Consider the following 21,195-nt stretch of genomic DNA (forward strand, 5'->3'; position numbering starts at 1 on the left):
TCGTACAAAAAAAGGCTCAGTAGCCTGAGTGAGGGTGTGCGCTCTAGATTTGAAGACTGCTAAAAAGCCAAGGATGGAGTTTGGAATTTGACCCGACAAATTTTGATTTAGTCCAATAAGTTTGTAAGAATAAAAGGAGTGGGTAGAGACAGGAAATATGTGAGTAATCAGATTGGCTTGTGGGAGAGTTGGAAGAGGAAGAAATGGATAGGGAAAGATTGAAGTTAAGGATTTGTCAGACTGAATGAGTTGGGTGGTTCACTTGTTGTGGATGCCAAAGGTGAAAAGATTATTCCAGATGAATTCAGCAACTGACTGTGTAATCAGTCCAGATGTTGAAGTCCCTGATGATAAGAATGTGTTTGAATGTAAATGGTAGAAATACTGTAAGTTCCAGAAAGGCTAGGATGAAGCTGGGGCATGTTTCTGGGGGATGATAGATTGCTAAAAGGGCAAAGGATGGTTAGGGCAAGGTAGCGCACAGTAAGAAAATCAAATAATTTAGGCGATGGACAGTTGTGAGCAACATGGTAAATAATGTTCACGCTGCAACTTTGTTTTGTGGATTGGTGCCGAGTGGTGGTTTGAAATCTTTTTGGAGTGATGTCCAATGTAGTACCGCAGGAGTCATCTAGCCAGGATTTGGACAGTGAGAGCATTTCTAAACTATGGTCTAAAATGAGGTTGTGCAGGCGTTAAGCACGTTTCTGCATTGATCTGGTGTTCAGGAGCGCCATTGTCAAGTGATGTCACTAGATGGTGTTGAGGTTGTGGGAGCAGCAAGGATTTAAAGGGCTAGCATCATCTTTCAGGATAATTCTTGGATGGTGCTCATCGCGTTTTGTATGGTCAGAATAGTGTTTTGGTCCATGTTTAGAAGGACTGCTTCAATATGGACGAGTAGGGCAGTGGAGCAGGTGATCGAGTATTATCTCTGGGTTGATTTGGCTGTCTTTTGATGAAGGACCTAAGAAGCGGTAATCTTCAAATTGCTTAGAAGCCCATCTTCTGAGGTATTCTGTAGAAGCCCACCATCAAAGGTATTCTGTCAAATTTACGTTCCTGTGTTCAGACTTCGGTCAAGAACATGGGAGTTCAGCAAAGGACTACTTGGGCTTGTGGCTCTGTCAGGATTTGCTTTGTTGAGTTTCTGTGGTATTCTTCTGTATAACCGGATGTTGAAGGGTTGTGGTTTCTTCAAGGTGCAGAAATTCTGATAACATGAAGACCGGCCGTTGGAGTATGACATCCAGTTTCTTAGGGGGAGATACCAGGTGGATAAAAGGAGCGCCTGGGAGCTCATGTGGATTACTACGAGTTACAGGTGGTAGCAGGAATCGTGTCTATTGCATGGAAAATGAACGTACTGGTGTAAACTGGTACAATCTAGAATGAGAAGTAGTTCTGCCGAATAGTGTAAAATGTAGTAGATCTGGAGCGAACTGGTAACTTCAGCAATGAGGGGTTCAGAGCTGATAGAACCTTTTGGAAAACTAGTGTCTGGGTAATGCCGCTAATGGGAGCCCTGGGGGCTGGGCCTCACCCAGCCACTCGCTTAACTCTGCCTCTGCCCCACCTTCTTCACGATTCACTTTTCTGCTAATTACACCACATGGATTCACCCCTATTTGCAAAATGTGTTTTACATAATCTTTCCCGGTTTTCTACAACAGGGGGAGCCCCATGACAAAATGAACGAAGAACTCATCAACCCGGTGTAGAAGAAAATGGAATGAAAAGGAATCTTAAATACCCTTCTTCAAAATGGCGGCAATGTTCATTGTTTTGATATCGTCCCGAACACCTGTTCGTAGGGATCCTGCAGTTTCAAAAACCACTTGATGCCTTTGGCCTGACCCCAACGGCTGCCCATTCTAGACAATCGTACAAACATTACTTGTAATATTTGAGGATGTTTTACGTAAATAATAGCTTAAATTGATGTCATTTTTCTATAAATAAATGGTGACGTACATTAAACGTGTCCGTAAATCAACGTTGTACTACCCCGCAAAGTGCTTGACTGCAACACCATACATCTGATGTTAAAATGTCTTGGCAGGAAAAGTACACCCATAAGTGACTCTATTCCACCCCGGTGGCCTGATCAGTGTTCCCTGAAATTTACCAGTGTAATATGTCTTACAGGAAAACATTCTTGTGATCAAGATTCAGTTAGTGACGTGTAAAGGCTTGATTGGCAGATAAAATTTCCCAATTAAATTGGATAGCTGTGAATAAAAAAGGTTGTGGGCTGTATTTTTTACTGGAGCTATAGGGGTGACTCATTCCGAGCAATAGAGGGAAGGAGCACCATTATATAAATCAGGTGGTGAAATGATGGTAGAAACAGCTTGGAGTGATTGACTGGGTAATTAGGGGTAGTGAGTGTGGGAAGTTGTAGAGGCCGGAGAATGAATGTGGGTTGGATCAGTGGAGCACTAAGGAGTCGAAGCACCGCATAGATCTGCACATCAGGACCTCTTGCTCATGCGCAACTTTGGGTGTCTCTTTACATAGCTATGTTAATACATATCACTTAGCCGGGGGGGGGGTTGGGTGTATTCAGTTCTCGGATTGAATGTTTTCATAGAGCAGCTTTCAGGATCTTTATCCTGTGTCCTTCTTCTGGACTTATATTGCCAGGGCTTTCTACCATCCAAGGTAATTTCTGTAGACCATTGATGAAGAGATTGGACGGGTCCCTTCTCAGCACATGATCTAATTCCAACTCTGGTTCCTCCTCCTTTTGTCTTTAAACTAGCTTACATTGCAAGTGACCCTTTGTTCTGAGCTGAGCAGCAACTACGGTCCCCTTTCTGACTGTCGCAACCAAAAGCTGAGGTTCAAATGGTCGGTTCAGCTTGTTTTGGAGTTTCCTGTTTTTAAACACAACCAAGTCTCATGGATGCCTGGATGATGTTTCTTGCTCCACGTTGTATGATTTAATGCCGGTGATCATCTTGGTCGTACATTCTCACTCTCCGCTTGTGGAACTACTATGGTTGTGTGCTTCTGTGGGGGATAATGGTTAATTAGTGCTATGTTGTGTGATTCTACCACAGGAGTGTAAATAGTGTTCCTTCAATCATCTTTTTCTTGTGCCGTACAAAATACTATGAGTTTTCATGAAGCCTTCTGCATCACCGTTGGCATCGGGCCATCGGGTGGTGATTCTTTTGTGGGTAAAACTACTTTGGTTGTCTGGCAACCTCCCTATTGGACCACTCTTCATTGTTCTCATTACTTAATTCACCAAAGTCAATGTTAAGGCTGTTGCAGCTCGTCAGTACTTTCAAGTTTGGTGAGAAGGACAAGCCTTGTCATGTTGCTTGACACAGTAGGCAGCTTCTTGCTACCTCATTGACTTTCCTTCCTAGTGTAGGACACTATACTTCTCAAGAATTCTCATGCGCCTTCATGTACATATAACTTTATCTCCAGTTCATGTTTACTAGACTCTGAGCACTAGTCCTTCCTCTTAGATTGAGGTTTTGTTGGGGACTATGAAAGTGCCTCTGTGACTCTTGCAGTGCTGCTGTTTCATGAGATTGTAACCCATAAAAATGCTTCCTGTTGAATTCTTCTTTGATTGCAGGCATGCACTTGCCAGAGTAAATCGCAGGTACAGTAGCGACGAGAGACATGGCCCAATGTATGTAACAGAACTGCATTTCCATGAATAAACATGCTTCACAGTTTCTGGGGGTTGCAGTTCTACAGTGTGGAGACAGGTAGTCTGCAGGGTTCTCAGAAAACGGTCAGTATTGGATCTGTATCTCATATTCCTATAGTTTCAGTAGTCGCTTCTTGATCGCTGCCGGAAGGTAGGGTGCTGTGCTGTTCATGATGAGGAGGGCTTGTGGACTATCAACATGTTTAGGGAATGGCGGTATAGATGCATATGGACATGGCTGCATCATACCCATGTAATGGGGGGCCAAAAGACTCTAGCATAAGCAGAACAAACATGCCGGGAAATCCCTCGCCCAAGAACGGAAATGGTGAAAGTAAATGGAAAAGTCTGCTTTATTAACAATTCCCATAAAGCAGGGACCACAATAAGCACACACGTCTCTAATGCCCAATACTATTGTAATGCAAAACCTCCGATTACATTAGAGGAACACGTCCTAATTGACGTCACATTACAGCCTCTGTTACAAAACCTATGGGGTTGAGGGATTGGTTTGGGGAATTGTTTATATAATATGGTATATAGGGTTTAGTCTTTTCATTGGCTATAACTATCTAATGGCCCCACCTTGGACCACCTCTAAATTGATACAAGTAAGAAAGATATCATCTTAGCAACAGGTAATTGGCTAATGCAACAGTTGCATGATGGCTTCATTTTGATAGCTGTGATTGGTTGGCATTGGCCTTACCAACCTTGGGCACTCGGAAGGTCATCAGCACATGAGCAAAAATAGTGGTAGAGGGAGTGAAACCCAGGAACTGCTTCTTGAATAAGACACCATCCCCCATGTCCTAAGCTATGAGCCAGGGCGTCTAGCTTTGTACTGGGCCTTGCCTGGCACCTCTTCCTCTGGGAAACTGTGGGGAGTTGATGCAGGTGCATATCTGTGTCTGGAGCTAATTAATAGACACCAGCTTCCAATTATAGGCAGTGGCGTAACACAAAATGTGGGGGCCCCCCTGCGAGCTATGCTGAGGGCCCCCCCTACTCGGCAACGAATCACAGATCGCGCCACACTCTGGGCCCGCCTAGATTGTCATGCTTGCGCAAGACACAAAAACGTGCTGCTGAAGGGGTATGCCGCACACGGCACTAGGTGAAAGATATAAATGTGTTTTAATCTAATATACAGCACACTTTCTGAGAAAAATTAGCTATTAAGCCACAATGTTTGCAATTGTTTTGTAATGTGACGCCAATCCAATACATGCAAGTCACCAACAGTGCACATGAACATTAATGCTTTGCTATTAAAAATGCCATGCCACAGTGAAAACATGTCCTACTGGCTGCACAATGTAGACCAGTGTAGACACGTAATAACATTACAGTAAAGCATGCCAGGCCACATTTAGATATACCTAGACTGGTTGCACCAAAATGCCAGACAAAGCAATAACACTCCTCAAGGAGAGAGCACACATTAAAGCCTGCGTCTCCACGGCCTCTTAACAACACGGCCAAACTCTTTCAATTCTGCAAGGAGCTGTTCAACCCTGCTGCAGTCTCTACCTCTCCTGTTCCCTATGTACGACTCTGGCCTCTCACTTCTCTGCTAAATCCCAGGACACCCTGTCCTCTATCTCCTCTTCCACTCTAGGCCCCCTTTGACCATCTCTACCTCGCCTCCTCCTTTTTCCTCTTTCTCTCTGACAACACCTGACAAGGTTTCTATACAAGTCTGATCTATGAAAGTGTTGTCCAAACAGGTGCTCCCCTGCTCCTCCAGAACCATCAAGGACCATATTAAGACCCTCCCTCCAGCCTTGGTCGATTTCTGTAATCACTTTCACCACTGGAACGTTCCCCTGTCCCCTTAAGCACTCCCTTGTGCACCCACTCATCAAGAAGCCGCCTGCTGATCCTACCTGCCCAGGAAACTATTGTCCAATCTACATCACCCCTTTCTTGGGTAAACCTTTGGAAAAACTTTCCATCTCCCAGCTTACTCTCCACACTGAATCTGTTGGTTGTCTCCATAACCATCGATCTGGCTTCAGAGCTGCCAGAGGCATGGAAACTGTTCTCCCGAACATCCGTGAAGATCTGCTCTCTAACCTTGATTCCAGCATTCCCTCTGTCCTCATCCTCCTTCTTTCCTCTGCTTTTGACATGGTCAACCATGCCATCCTGATCAATCGACTTCGTGAGAACCTGGGCATCACAGATCAGGCCCTGGAGTGATTGACCTCCTTCCTCTTGGTCTGCCCCCCCACCCAGGTCCAACCTGGTCCCATTCTCCCTGCCACCTCTCTCTACCTGTGGCGTTCCCCAGGACTCTATCCTCTCACACTGGTTTTCCAACCTCTACTTGGCCCTTTTGGCCTCCCTGATCTCTACCTTCTCCTCTAACTTTAAGTGTTATGCGGATGACTCTGCTTTTCTTCAGGCTTCCGTCAGCCTCCTCTCCTCTCTCGCTCATTCCTGACTGTCTATCTGCGATTCCGGATTGGTGCGCCTCCAACGATCTCTGCCTTAATGCCAGTAAGACGGAGATCCTTCTCATTGGGACCCCTGCACCTGCTTTCCCTCTCTCACTCTGGCAGTCCACCTTGGGCCCTCTTCCTTCGCCTTCCTATGAGGCAAAAAACCTTGGTGTCATCTTCTATGCCACTCTCTTTCTCTCCTCACATCACGGATGTCGCCAAGAAGTTCCACCAGCTGCTCCTTCTCAAATGGACTCTTCCCTTTCTCACTTTCCACCAGAAACTCACTGTCTCCAGAGCCCTGGTTCTCTCTAGGGTGGACTTCTGCAACAGTCTCTTTCTCAACCTGCCTTCCTCTACTCTTCGTCATCTTCAACTAATCCAGAACAGGACTGCAAGACTTATCCTTAGCCTCAAGCCTAGGGATTGTATCTCTCCAGCCCTAAAATCTCTCCACTGGCTCCCGGTGGCTGCAAGGATCAAGTTCAAGACCCTATGCATTGTCCACAAGGCTTTCTGGGGCCAGGGCCTGCACTACATCCAACGCTCTCTTCCATAATACCTTCCTTCTCAAGCCCTTCGTTCAGCTACCTCCAACTCTCTAATGGTTAGACGCTTCTCAAGGCAGAGAGTGGGGGGGGGGGGGGTATATATCTCTCCTCTGCTGGTGCCTCACTCTGGAATGGCTTGAGCCGGACCATCTGAATAGTCGAAAGCAGCTGAAAATGTTTTCTCCTCTGCTTTCTCTCTCTCCCTCCCCTGCTGACCTACCGGTCTGCTGTACCGACCCGTTGCTTGGATACCCTCAGAGTCTCTCCGAGTCCAGGCTTTTTCTTGATCAGTCACCCTTGCACTGTCTCTGTGCCTGCCATGCACTTAGGGGCTGTAACTGTAGCCCCTGCAGCCCCTTGTTCTCCTTGCACTACCCATAGCCGCGCTGCCCTGGCTGCACTTACTCAGTGCATGGCAGCCCTGTTTTCCCCTCCCCTCTCCCTTGCACTTCCACCCCCTCCCTTTCCCCTTGAACTTCTCGTTCTCGCAATGACACAAGGTCTAATGAGATTGTTTGTCTTTGCCTCCCTCTATCTTCCCTCCTTTGTCTTGTTGCGCATAGAAACACTTGTGCACAGGCGCGTTATAAATGACTTATATAATTTTATCACAGGTGCACAGAAAAATATACAATGCTGCAGTAAGAAATGGCTAGACTGGCAGCACCCAAATGCCAATCTAGCCAGGTAATTACACTTAGCAATACTGCTTTATCAGAAATTTCCAGTTAAAAGAAAGTCACACCAAACTGAGGAATGACTAGACTGGCTGCACCAAAATGCCTCTCTAGCCACTAATACCACATATCATGCCTGCTTAGCCTGAACATGGACAACCATTATGATTTATCACACTATCCCACCCCCCACACATCCCCTCTCCCTCCCACCCCATACCCCAACCTCCAAAATCAGCTCCTTGCCCAAGAATTACCTCCACGTCCCTCTTCCGTGTCCAAGAGCTTACGTATGAGGCTCCTTGCCATCATGGGTTTGCACTGGGAAGAGGAAGAGTGGGACGTGGAGTAATGAAGATTACAGGTAGCTAGGTCAGGCATTACCTCCATGTACCTCTACCTCATCCCGGTACTTGTGCATGAGGCATAGTGCCTCATACACAAGTACTGCCTCATACATAAGTACTGGGACGAGAAAGAACAGGGCTAGGTGTAATCAAGGCATTAAATACAAGTAGTGGCGCAACACCATTGAGTTGACTGGGCTTCAGCACACCCCCCAGCACACCCCCCTGAAATGTTGGGCTATTTTAACTCGACCTGGATGACCTTTAGACCAGTTGCCGGACAGAACAGGACACAGATGTTAAACGGCACCTGGGTTTTGCTGTTAATAAGGGCCCAACAATTACCAACATTTCACTGTTGGTACCTGCATTCGAATGCCTTATTTTTTAGGCTTTTGAAATCGCAATGTGGGTATAGTACTTGCATGCCAGGGGAGTTATTGGAAGGGTAGAGAGGGAGTAGGAGACTTAAAGGAGAGAGTTAACTGCGTGTTACATTGAAGCTGCATTAGAATAGTCTCATTAAAATGTGTAAAGAAGTTAGATGCCCCACCCACAAATAAGGTTGCCCCTCCCCACCGCCGGTGAAGTTAGCTCCTCTCCCAACATTTGAAGGGTTAGCCCCCCGAAATGCAGATTTTGTTGTGCCCCTGTACACAAGCACACACACCATTCACCATTATACACACCCAGCCATCCATACATTTAAGTGTGCACCCTTTCACCATACACTCACATGGGAAGTCACCAATACATTTAAGTGTGCACCCTTTCACCATACAGGCACACCCAGGGAGCCATCCATAATTTAGGTGTGCACCCTTTCACCATACACTCGCATGGGAAGTCACCAATACATTTAAATGTGAACCCTTTAACCACACAGGCACACCCATGCAGCCACCCATACATTAAAGTGTCCACCCTTTCACAGTACACGCACATACGAAATTAAAATTGGGGCTCATTGCGGGTCTGGCGGGTTGCTGCTGGACCCATAAAAAATGACCAGTGCCGGACTTACCGGTGCCACCGGGCTATTCCAAGTCCTGCCACTGGGAAGTCAGGCGCTGGTAATTTCAGTAATCCCCATTCCTATGGAGTCCCATAGGACTTAATGGGAATGGTGACACAGAAGCACTCGCACTGTTGTTAATGGTGCCGGTGCTTCCATGACAGGTCTGCCTACCGTGGCCGCTGTGCCCGGCAGAGTCAGACCTGTCGGGCACGGTGGCTCCAGCAGGTAGACCTGTAATATGCCGGTCCGGAAACAACGGTGCCGGTAAGCTTACCAGCACCGTTGTTTCCGGACTGGCATGGTCAGAATGAACCCCATTGTTTCTTTTTTAAGTCACTCTAACTTCATTAAGAAATTATTCAGTTAAGGACTGAACCATAACAGAAATAATTTCTTTATGAAGGCAGAGCGACTTCAAAAATAAACTATTTATTTTTGAAGTCATAAGGCCGTCCCCACCCACCCCATGACATGGAGGCCTCCAGCCTAGGGTGTTCCATGTCATGGTGGGGGGGGGGGGGCTTCGGACTTCATAAATAATGTTTCTTTTTGTAGGCTTGTAGTCACTCTGCCTTCATAAAGAAATTATGTCTGTTGCAGAAATAATTTCTTTATGAATGCAGAGTGAATTCACAAAAACTTTTTTTGGGAGAAAAAAATCTTTTATTTTTTTCAAGTGGGGCCCCCTCCGAGGACATGTGCTAGCGGGCCCCCCACACCACAGGGGCTGCGGGGGCCCCTGTTACGCCAGTTATTATAGGTCACATGTGAGGAGAACACGTTTTGACTTATTTTGCTCTGCTATTACCGTGATTTTAATTAATATTAATACGGGTGCTTTTACTCTCTCTGGCCACTGGAGACTTGGTCGAGCTATTCCTTGTCCAATATTAAGCCATTAGTCAGCACCTTGCATCCAAAGGCTGTATGTTCTTTCACTTAATCTAAGAGAAATATGTCTTACGCTTGGGAATCATCTTCTGTTCTCCTCTGAGTCCTCCGGACCACCCTTCTTTCACAGTAACCTTGGAGGGGGCCGCGCAACCCCTGTCTGTCCTGCAGGGGTCTGTATTTCAGCGAATTGAACAAGTTGATTCTTCCTGCAGCGTCAAGGTATCCCATTCACTCCAACGTGGCTCCCCCGTCCATTTTTATTCAAGATGGCCACTCGTTACTGTTGCATTTCTACATTTAGCAAGTTATATATGTACATCATTCATGTTGCATTTCAGCATATGCATTGAGTATAGTGTGTTCTTCATGTGTGTAGGGTGCAAGCAATATTCATGTTTAAATGCACATTTGACCTAGTGTTCATGTATCTTCATGGTGAGGGCATATCTGCTTTAGGTCCCTGTTCTCAGCATCTTCAATTACAGCATGTTCATTTCTTCTTGGGTTTGTCTGTTCGTTTCATCTTTAATTATTCCAGGATACGGTTGGTATGGCTGCGTTAGTGAATAGCATCTCTCATATTTGTGATATAAAGGCAGGGCAGGGGCAGACGCAATTAATTACTTATTCATCTGCCGCTTGACACCCAAAACACAGCCTTCGCTTCTCTCTAAATTTGGGAGTATTGCTGCTCTGTTTCTGTGAGGGCCCGACTTGCTTAGGCCAACTGAGAAGTTGTCACTGCCAGGTCCTCCTACATCAGGACAGCACCAATAAAAGGCTGCTCGGGAGGATAGCTCAGGGGCAACATGCTCGCCTTGGAAGCAAGACGGCACATAGCAACACAGGTTCGATCCCCGGGTCCGCGCTTGGAAACCTCTGGATATTAAGCACGCTATAAATAACCTATCATACCATATCATGCAAAAATCCACAGCCAGTTAGGCATGATCAGGGCATGTCTGCTTTTCTAGCATAGAGAATTGGTTATGGTGGGAAAATGAATCACGAACTGCCTGCAGAAATTCACCATTCCCAAGAAGCTTATCTTTTCTGATGCTGGGGTGGGTAGGGAAGCTGCCTTGATGCCCAAAGCTTTCTTTGGTTTTGCTGATCCCGTTTGCTGTGAATACCGTGGCTCCAGAAGGGCTGCCACGATCAGTTCAGCTGTCGCTCTGTTGTGAAGGATCATGCCTACATGCATTCCTGCTCTTAGTAGGTTGTTTGATATCATGTGACATCTTCATGGTTGGTACCCACTGTGTATGGCTGCTCACATTCTAATGACGCAAGCTGTTTCCTATTTATTTACTCCTTTCAATGTTGGTGGTTTGAGAAATGACCTAACCGAAAGAACTCTGCAGTGTTGTTACTGAGCTAAGATTCCTTCCCCAGAGAGGCAACAGAAACAAATGGCTGACCTGGTAACTTTGCTATGGCTTACTTCTGTGGTGAGGGCACCAACCGGGAGAAGGTGATACTTCTCCAAAAACATAGATCCTCTGCTTGGGTTGCTTGACTAGTGGATTTAGTCAGTGACACTGATATTGGTCAAGTGCCTGTCACGTTTACTGAGGCTCCTGTGCCCAAGAACTGGAACCCTAGGATGTGTATGGCTCATTTAGGCAGATTATAGTAACTGAAGGGAGAACCCCCATTATTAGGTTTTAGGATTAGCAAATAGTTCATAACAAAAAGTGTCCTAATAGAGTAATTCCTTTTGCACCAGGTGTGCATCTATTTAAAGGAGCCGATCAGTGGCTGTTCATTCTGTACCTCAGGAAGAAAAAAGCATACTCCTTTAAGCTTTTATCAAGTGCAATGTGCAGGAGTGATATTGTTATTTTCCTCCTTCAACATTGTCTTTATTTAATCATTTTTCATTTCTTTTTCCTTGATCACTGCCGAGAGGCACCATTTGTGTCCTTAATTTCTTTAAACTAATAAAAAGACATAACAAACTCAAAAGACATAATGAACGAGAGCATAGAGAAATCTGTTGTACACAAATGTAGCAAACCAATATGACTCCTAGTTTGTCTAGCGCACACAGAACAGGATATGTACAATTAAACATCTGGTATGAACAGAAAGGCATACATACATCAATAAAAACATCACAAATCTGTATTCGTAGGTAGTGTTATCCGTTTTGTCCTGGCTGGGAATTTTGTGTGGTTCTACCCCACTGGTTTAGTCGGAGGCGGGAGTAGAAAGTAAGTCCGAAATAAGGGCCGGTACTTCTAAAGTGGCCAAATGTCACAGGGCAAAGTGCAATCTAGTGGTGACATAATGTTACATTAATAATTACAAAACGCGGATTAAACGATCTAACACTGAAACGTCGAAGACCAGGATAACCACTCTGTCCTCACTTTACACTAATTATAAGTGACGTTGACCAAGATTTGGTCAGGTGACCACCACAACAACTGTGAAATATTAAGATCTGGCCACCATGACCTACTCTCTACTCCCACCTCCGACTAAACAAGGGGGGGTAGGACCACACAAAATTCCCAGCCAGGACAAAACGGATAACACTACGTACGAATACAGATTTGTGATGTTTTTATTGATGTATGTATGCCTTTCTGTTCATACCAGATGTTTAATTGTACATATCCTGTTCTGTGTGCGCTAGACAAACTAGGAGTCATGTTGGTCAGCTAAATTTGTGTACATGTAAAAACAGAGATTTCTTTATGCTCTCGTTCGTTATGTCTTTTGAGATTCTTATGTCTTTTTATTAGTTTAAAGAAATGAAGGACACAAATGGTGCCTCTCGGCAGCGATCAAGGAAAAAGAAATGAAAAATGATTAAATAAAGACAATGTTGAAGGAGGAAAATAACAATATCACTCCTGCACATTGCACTGGATAAGATAAAAGCTTAAAGGAGTATGCTTTTTTCTTCCTGAGGTACAGAATGAACAGCCACTGATCGGCTCCTTTAAATAGATGCACACCTGGTGCAAAAGGAATGACTCTATTAGGACAATTTTTTTTGTTCTAAATCATTTAGGCAGATGCCATCTGCGCGTGGATGAACTGAGGGAATGAAGACGACTTTGTATTTCCCATCTAAGCTGAGTCCTTGAATGGTGTTCTGTTGTGTCGGCATGTACCACTTGTATGCCACAATGGTCTGGGTGTGTTTATGGTTCGGCGGGTGCTGGATCTGCAGGCTTCGTTAAAGTGATTTGAATTTGACACACCTTTTGTCTCCTCACCATGCACTGGTTCTGTGTCGGTTACTCTCCACCATAGTGTCTGCTGGATTAAGGTGAGGTTGTTATACTCCCATAGCATGGAGGAGAGGTACCCAGTCTGTGGCCTCAACTGCTGCGTTCAGTGCCCCATCTTGGTGTTTGATAATCTCAACCTGATTGGATGCTGTTCGCGTTTGTTTTGCCCTAGTTTCTGCCAGTACTTGAGGTTGTCTGAGCTCTGGAATTCTCTGCAGTTATACCAGGTTCCCTCAGGGTGAGGCGTGGCTCCCTTAAATGATCTGTGCCCGATTTTAGTCATGCGATTCAAGTCCTCAATAAATCGCCTACATTCTGATGAGAGCGGTGATATGACCTGTCTGGAGATTGTAGGCTCTTAAACGTGTGGTGTATTTCTTCTCCTGCGAGGTATAGCTTTAGTGAACATTTTGCCACATGACCTTGTTCTCTGGTAGTGATCAGCACTGGTTTTCCCAGATCTGAGATCTGGCAAAAAATGTCTCCCTGGGTCTCGGATCCTGGAAAACTATTTGTGCCTATTAGTGTAACCTATTTACCTTTGTTCCCGACTGGAATTCGAACTTGTGTCGTCAGGACAAACGTCGAGTGACTTACCCACTTAACTACTAAAACGTCTGGTTAGAGGACTTGTGAATATTCAAGTGCCATTTTGTAAGGACGTGCACCTTTTCTAATTTGTTTGCAACATTACAGGAAACGCTTCCCCTTTATTTAATCTATTCATCTCCTAAAATGTAAATGTTTGTGAGGGGGGGCACTTAGAAAAATCTCTGAGTGCCACCCTCACCCTAACCTACCCCCACCTTCCTTACCTCACCACGCTGCCCTTGGCTAGTGGCATCCCCCAGTTAATTACCATAAATGGCGTCACTGGTGTGATTGACGCATTCGGGCATTGCATTGGGGAGGCCATTTTGTTTTCTGCTGTCTCCTGTTTTTTTTTATTTTGATTGGTGAGCTTTGCGTTTTTCTCTTTTTATTTTAATTGGTGAGCTTTGCGTTTGTCTCTGTTAATACCATTTCTGTACTGTTGCTGGTTTTCCTGTGGTCTGCGATCCCATCCAGCTCATTGCCAGGTGTTTTGATCAGCTAGGAGCAGTGACCGCAGGACGTTTTGGTGGACGCATAGTAGGCATGCGTACTACACCAGAGGGCATCAAAGCACAGATGACCTGCACGTAAGGTAGTGGTTACAACTCTCCTGTTGGCGCGAGTGCGTTGGGGGTATCTTTACACATCAATGTTCATCCACGTCACTGAGTACCTAGGTGCCTAAAAGCTAAAGCCACCCACGGTGCATGGGGGTATCAGCTAATATTATCCCCACCAAAAATATCACCGCATATATGGTCGTCGGTAACAGCCATAGGCAATATTTTTATAATAATACAGGGGTTGCGGGGCTGTCCGCTGCAGGTTCAAAGCCTTAATATCGCCGCAAAAATATGGCGATATTTTTGCAGGGATATTAACACATGGAACGTATGGGGCCAGTTCTGCATGAATCGCATCTCAGCGAGCAATTGACTGAATGGTGGAGTGGTGGGGGTTGAGAGTGTGCAACAGTGAGAGCCACGAGGACTGCTGGTGGCGGATAAAAGCTCCATAATTCAGGGATCAAAGGAATGATATACTGTGCCTAAATTGCTGGAGTGGCTTCGGCAATTGGCAACCTTTGTTCTGTTGTGTATGTGCTGACTAATCCCTGGCCTGCACAAATATGGTCGGTGTGAGTCAGATTAAGATTGTGTGGGTTTGTCTTTATGTACGAGTATGAATAGAAGAAAATGAAAATGTTCCTTTTGACTTTTTTTTTTGCCGCCTTACTGAATGCCACAGCAGCTCGCTCGCTCCCGAGGCCCTGTTGCTAAAGAGCTTTAGTTTGGGGTTCCTGCTGCTTAGGCAGGGTAGGCATTAAATACTCTGTAGGAACAGAAAGGCGAATCAAATGCTTCACCTGCGACAGCGCTTATTATTCAAAGGAATGCTCTAAGGAACACGTTTTGTCATTTAAAGATCACAATATCCATGAGTTCCTCCTAGATTCTGTTAAAACATAAATTCTCTGGTCAGTTCGACTTTTCATCCATCGAGAATTGGCTTTTGGGGGGCCACTAGGGTCGCAGAGAAAATGGCTTCTTAGGGAGGATGGGAATCGGGGAAAAGGGTTGGTGTGTATAGGGGGGAGAGTTGTAGGGGTTAGAAACGAAGATGTGGGGGGTGGATCCTGGAAGGGGAGAGACAGGTGGGGGAGGAGAGACATGGAAAGGGGAAGGGAGAAGAGGAGGAGGGGTCAAAGGTGCAGACCAATACTCTGCACGGTTGATTGTAACTTGACTCTGTACAAAACTTAATAAAAAGTTTGTTTAAAAATAACTGAACACTAGTACGTTTAATGACTCGTGTCAAGTTCCGGATTGATCCGGTTCTTGCAGCTGCCTGAACCTGGTGCACGTGGGATTGGATGTGGGTGACCTCCTGAAGAACGCTTAAGATTCTGGAATGTGTGGTAAAGAGTGATCTGGCATTTGCCACTCCGGGATGGCGAGGGGCGAAGGAAAGCTCTCATGTGCCTTTTTTTTCAGCTTTAGCTCGCCCCCACTGCTCTTGCAATTCCCGCCAGGTCACAGAGAGCATTTCCTGCCATGGAACTCAGCCAGGGCTGGACTGGTCTATAGGGATCTCTGGAGATTTCCCAGTAGACCTTTGCACCCTGGGGCTCTTTTGTGTGGTATTTCCAAATGTTCCCATAGGAAAAGGGTTGGTCTTGCTGAAAATATGTAATATGAGGCCACTTTGGAAATTATTTCCAGGGCCTCTTTTGGTTGCCAGTCTACATCTGACCTCAGCTGGACTGGCCACTGAAGAACAAGGTCCGATACTGTCAAATGATGACCCTCCCGAATTGGACATTCACCATGTTGAGCTGCTACTGGCCTGGTTCATACCTTCAAACGTCTGGTTTGTTTAATCTGAATCCATAGTTTAAAAGTTAAGTAATATCAAGCAATGGAGAACTAATACATGCTGTTCAGGTACAGTAACACAGCATGGCTATTGAGCATGTTGATCAGCTCAGGAAACTCTTATTTCTAACCACCTAAATGGCTGCTATAAACCCACATAGCTTCAGGCCGGTATGGTATGATGTCATAGTTCAGTTCGCACTCATTCCTCCGTGTTTGCTTGTCATTGGTAAACCATATGTTCCTGTTTTGGCTGTTGGTTGGAAGGATCACTGATGGCATAGTTAATGGACACCTGCAAGTTCATAATGGGAATGGGCGGCTCTTGGGTCACGAGTAGGCCTACTTTCAGCCACTGCATGGTAGGGTAGCTTTGCTAAATTAACTCAAGCACATCATATCTGGACCAGGAAACACAAGCAGATGCCAATCCCTATTTTACTGGGCCTATCACTTCTTTTTCTCACAATCCTGTTCACTTGCCACCAGGAGGTGCTCTTGAGTCCTCTATGCTCTTAACCTGTGCAAGTGCCCTGGCATTGATCTACAAACCTCTAGGATGAATTCTGAAACCGACCTTATTCCACAATATGTTTCTTGGAGCTTGAATGGTGCATTCTGGTCCTGTAGCCTTTCTCTACAATCTTGGGAAATCTTCACTTTCATGGGCTTTGAATGATTCTGGCTCCAGTTAATTAGGGTGCTTCTACCTTGGACTCAAAGTTCTATTCAAGCTTTTCCTAAGTGCCCTTCCATAAACTACGGGCCTTCTCCTGCTTCACAAGATCTTTCCAATCCATGCTCTCTTGCATCTGCTTCAGTTCCTGACCTGTCTTTTACCAAATGTGCCCGTGAGTGGATGCTGTATAGTCCTGTGCAAACAGAGAATCGGTCATCTCGTGCTCATAGGGTTCCTGTATGCTTTGTAAGAGCAAACTGCTGCACTGTGATTTTGTGATGTCGCTGTAGGTTTCAAGGTTTGGACGCAATCACTGCAAACCCGCTGTAAGCTCATTGGTGGTTTGGCTTGCGTGGTCTTCACTCATTATTCATGGCACAGCCCTTGACCACATCGAAAGCAGATGCCTTGAGACACTGCTCAGACTACCTGCCTCTACTCCCATTGAGTTCATCTTATTAGTATTGAATCTGGGCCGGCTTTCTTTAGTCTTAACTCTACAGCGTTTGAATGGTTATTGGAAATGTACCCATGCTCCTGCCGGGTCACTGCTGAGTATCATCTGTAAAGCCTACTGCACACCCAGTCCACTACTTGGCACGGGCACGCTGCAGCACCTCTACCAAAATGAGCAATATTTTACTAAACATCTTCCGATGAATGCACTATGTAACAAATAGGAACAATATAAATGGAACCCTCGACTTAGAGTTTTTACTCCCTCTGGGGAGCAGGCAATGGAGGACCTTGCATCTGAATCCAACAGCAGACCTCATATTCTCTCCATCATGGAGCGATCGGGTCCTTCGACTTATAGAACTACACTGGACCCTTCTGCTCCCGTGGACCTTCGCCCTATTGCTCTTCTTCCTTCTCTTATGAAGTTGCTGGAGTCTTTGGTCTGTCCTCTCCTCACTTCCTTTCTGGAGGAATCTTCTCTCTTCCATCCATCTCAGTCTGAGTTTCCGCCAGGACATGGCACGCAGGGGGTACTGATCTCGGCTGTGGATTGCCTTGCATGATCAAGGCGTCATGGGAGTCTTGATATTGCTTGACTTGTCTGCCGTCTTTGACACCATCGATCATGCCATCCTGCGCAGTCACCTCCCGGGGGCTGATATCTCGGGTGCCGTTTTATCCTGGTCCACTTTTCTCTTGGATCATTCTCAATCTCTCTTCCGCCTTTTCGCTCTGCTCCAACTGTTCTTTCCTGTGGTGTCCCCCAAGGCCCTGCCATTTCCTCTGTGTTGTTTAATGTGTATGTTAAGCCACTTACTAAGCTCATGCTCACCCACGGCTTCTGCGGTTATGCTTGTGCAGATGATACCCAGGTTTTGGTTCGGTTAGCTCCGTCTCTGCCGGAGACTGCGACCATGCTTAGGGTTTGTCTTGAAGCCGTGGGAGAACGGATGTGTAACAACTGGCTTAAGCCGAATGGGGAAAGACGGAGGTACTGCTGGTTGGTTCTTCTGCTGCGGCCACTCTTTGGTCGCCTCTTTTCTGGCCTTCTTTGCTGGGTCTTTGCCCTACCCCAGTCCCTGAAGTTAAGAATCTGGGGATTAAAATGATAGCCTCTCTTTCTCTGGCAGCCCAGATCAGTGCAGTCTGCCAGACGCTGCATCTTAAAATTCTGTTTAAGGTTCTTCCTTTTCCTATCTTCTCATCTGCGTGCACCTGGGGTTGTTTCTTCTCTGTGATTGTCCTCCCTAGACTATTGTAAATCCTTGTTTCTTGCTCAGCCAGCTAATTTGATTCGCCGCCTGCAAATTCTGCAGAATTCGGCAGCTCGAGTGGCTACTTCCACTCCTTGCTGCGCCCATGTGTCTTCAGTATTGTGCAGCTTGCTCTGGCGTCCAGTTGCTAAGTGTATCGAGTTTAAAGCTCTTTCATCGGACCCCACATGGCTCAGGAGCTGCCTATCTACAGGTGAAGTTCAGGTGTTACGTTCCGTGCTGAGCCTTGTGGTCGGCTGCAGCTTGTCAGGTTCAGGTCTCACGATTTAAACTGACTCGGTTTGGAAGTTGCTCTTTTTCAGTGGCCGTCGCCTCATTGTGGAACTCTCTCCCATGTGCCCTTTGGGCTCCGGATAATCACATGTCGTTCAGCGATCCCTTAAAATGGACCTATTTTAGTTTCCCTCGTTTATTGTCCTGTCTAAGTTGCCACCAAGATGCCTTTGGGCGTATGTTGCGCTTTATAATGCTGTTAAGATAAGATATCCATTCCTATCCTAACGATAAGATTCTATGGAGATATTCCAGAATTAAGTTTAATCGGGTTGAGTCTTTTGCGGTCATCGGGGCCAGATTAAGTATTCCCAGAGTAGGTCGCCATTATAGACTATGTGGGGGTGTACTTTTGGGGGCCACTAATCATCTACTGTTCGACGGCGAAAGCCTAGCAGTGATTTGTAGGAATACTTTATTAGCTCATGGCCTCCTCCATCCGTGGCACTGCCGGATACTTGTAGTTCTCTTTCCTGGCTCCTTCGTCTTTAGTTTTTTGGGGTTGCAGGGAGCTCCCTACATCCCTCATTCTTGGCCACACATGATCGTCACGCTGCTGACCCCGCTCCATCCAGTTCCCTTCCTGACATCCTCCACCTGCTGCATGCTTGCCATGACCTCCCGCTGCTCCTTCCAGCCCTGTGATGTTCTCTACCGCGTGCTTCCGGTGGAGTCCCAGCTTCTGGTCACCGGTGTGCAGACCATTGCACTGCCAGTGGCTGTTGGTATCAAACTGAAAATCTGAACATCATATCCAAGGCCAGTTGGGAATCAAGCCCCTTATTCCTGAGACCATCACTCACTGGAGACCTGGGAATTCATGTACCTCACTCAGACTTTCAAGTGAGCCTCCCAGCAGTCAGCAGGAGGGGCTTTCGGCAGCCACAGGAGTGTGTGCAATCACCTGACGACTAGGCCCTTCCAGGCTGCAGAAGTGGGATGCGTGTGGACCGGAATATTAGAATCACAGTAATATGACGCAACACGGCCAAGTAACTTCTTATTTCATCAATTTAAAATGTCTGTATATGTTGCAAGGTGTCAGGTGGACTGATGTTTACTAAATGTAAGGCAACCCTCTGGCTAGAAATTCCCCTATTCTGTATTCACCTTATTCTTTTGTTTAAACCGAGCTGCAACCCATGCAGTGAGGCGTTAACTATGGCTCTTGCGGAGCACCTCGTGCAGCCATGAACATTCGTGTCTCTTCTGCGAATGCCCTCCAACACCTGGGTGTTTATATAAAATGCTTACTGATGACCAGCTCAATTATTTTGGCTGAACGGGTTTGTTGTGCCGACTGCACTTATGGACAGAAGAGCAACACGCATACACACCAAGTCTTTCAAATCCAGATTGGGCTTTAGCTACAGAGTAATGGCGTGCATTCACCGCATTTGAAATTTTAGTGTAAAGGTTATTTGAAACACTGCACGTTATGACTCTTGTCCATTTTGTTTTTATGTTACAGGGACCCAATGATTCTTATGGAACGGACTCTTGAACGAGGCGGTCCTGCCGGTGGGTTCATTGCCCAATGCTGCTCTAGCCAAAGTCCTGCCTTTTCACATGATGGACCCAGACCCCTGTCCAGGGTTTTTGGCCACCTATGTCCACGGAGACTGTTTGAAGAATGTGAAGTGGCGCTGACCCACATGGTGATAAACTTGAACTTTGCCTTTGGAACGCTGATCATCCAAGAACTAAAAGGGGACTATGACCCCTGCACAGACCATGGTCTAGATCCACTGATTCCAAATGGTTCAATGTGATGGTGAAAGACCTCAAAGTGTCCATAAGGGACTGTTAGCATGGCATCAGGGAGCTCAATCCATACGGAGAAGGGCCCAGAGGGATGCCTTTGTGTTGCCTTAGTGCCCGGCTCAACATGATTTGCACTTATCTTGAGACTCAATGTCTGCCATGAAGTCTTTGTTTGCTTTCAGGTGGCACTGCCAGAGTTCTGACCCACTGCATCACCTATTCATGTGACCATGAAACTCCTTTTGCGTCCACCAGTTCACGTTGCAAGTTTCTACACAACCCCAGAACACCCAGACTATAGGTCTGAGCCCTCACTACACCAAGCTAAACACCACTTCCACTGAAATGCCAAGTCAAGGGGCTGATGCCCTAACACCAGACCATGAGTGATGCCCCCACCACCTGGCACCATCACCAGGCTTGCAGGCCGCTATCCTTAGTTGGCAAGCTGTCCCATGTCATGTGACACCTTCAGCCAATGCAGACTTTTCAGTCAACAGAACCTTGCGTCCTGGGAGTTGTAGTTTTGATGTTCTCATGTGTATTAGTACAGTACACAAAAGGACACAAACACATTGTGCAATTACAGTGACAATTTATAATCAATGTCCAGAAGTGAATGTGGCCGACACGTGTTTCGACCAGCAGGTCTTCTTCCAGGCTAGTATCCACATAGTAACATAGGTATAAACCATTCCAAAGAAATGTTTGATGCCGCCTGCAGTAACGTGAGGGTTTCTGCAGCGTTTACAACGCGGGATATATTGTGCTTCAGTTCCTCTGGGGACTGTTTACATGGAAGCTGCATAGCAGCGTTACGCAAGACGAGTGCACATGACATATGAGGAAATGTATTGGTGTTCACGTGCGGTGTCACATGACAGGACTGATACTTAGACTTCATTCCTAATGGCAC

The 21,195-nt window shown here is 46.1% G+C and overlaps 1 protein-coding gene across 3 annotated transcripts in view; it reads left to right on the top strand.

Moving 5' to 3' along the window:
- P2RX4 (purinergic receptor P2X 4) overlaps positions 1-20,751 on the top strand; it is a 310,487-nt gene extending 289,736 nt beyond the window's left edge. The window contains exon 12 of one of the 3 annotated variants that reach the window (XM_069619562.1): positions 1,674-2,245. In XM_069619562.1, the coding sequence (XP_069475663.1) occupies positions 1,674-1,721 (48 nt within the window). In that variant the 3' untranslated portion in view covers positions 1,722-2,245. Of the gene's footprint in view, positions 1-1,673; positions 2,246-19,986 lie in introns of those variants that run through there. The other 2 variants (XM_069619563.1, XM_069619564.1) reach the window with 2 other exon arrangements.
- The last annotated feature ends 444 nt before the right edge of the window (positions 20,752-21,195 follow it).

Source organism: Ambystoma mexicanum, chromosome 10 (assembly GCF_040938575.1).
Source record: "Ambystoma mexicanum isolate Mex_15411 chromosome 10, UKY_AmexF1_1, whole genome shotgun sequence".
NCBI lineage: Eukaryota > Metazoa > Chordata > Amphibia > Caudata > Ambystomatidae > Ambystoma > Ambystoma mexicanum.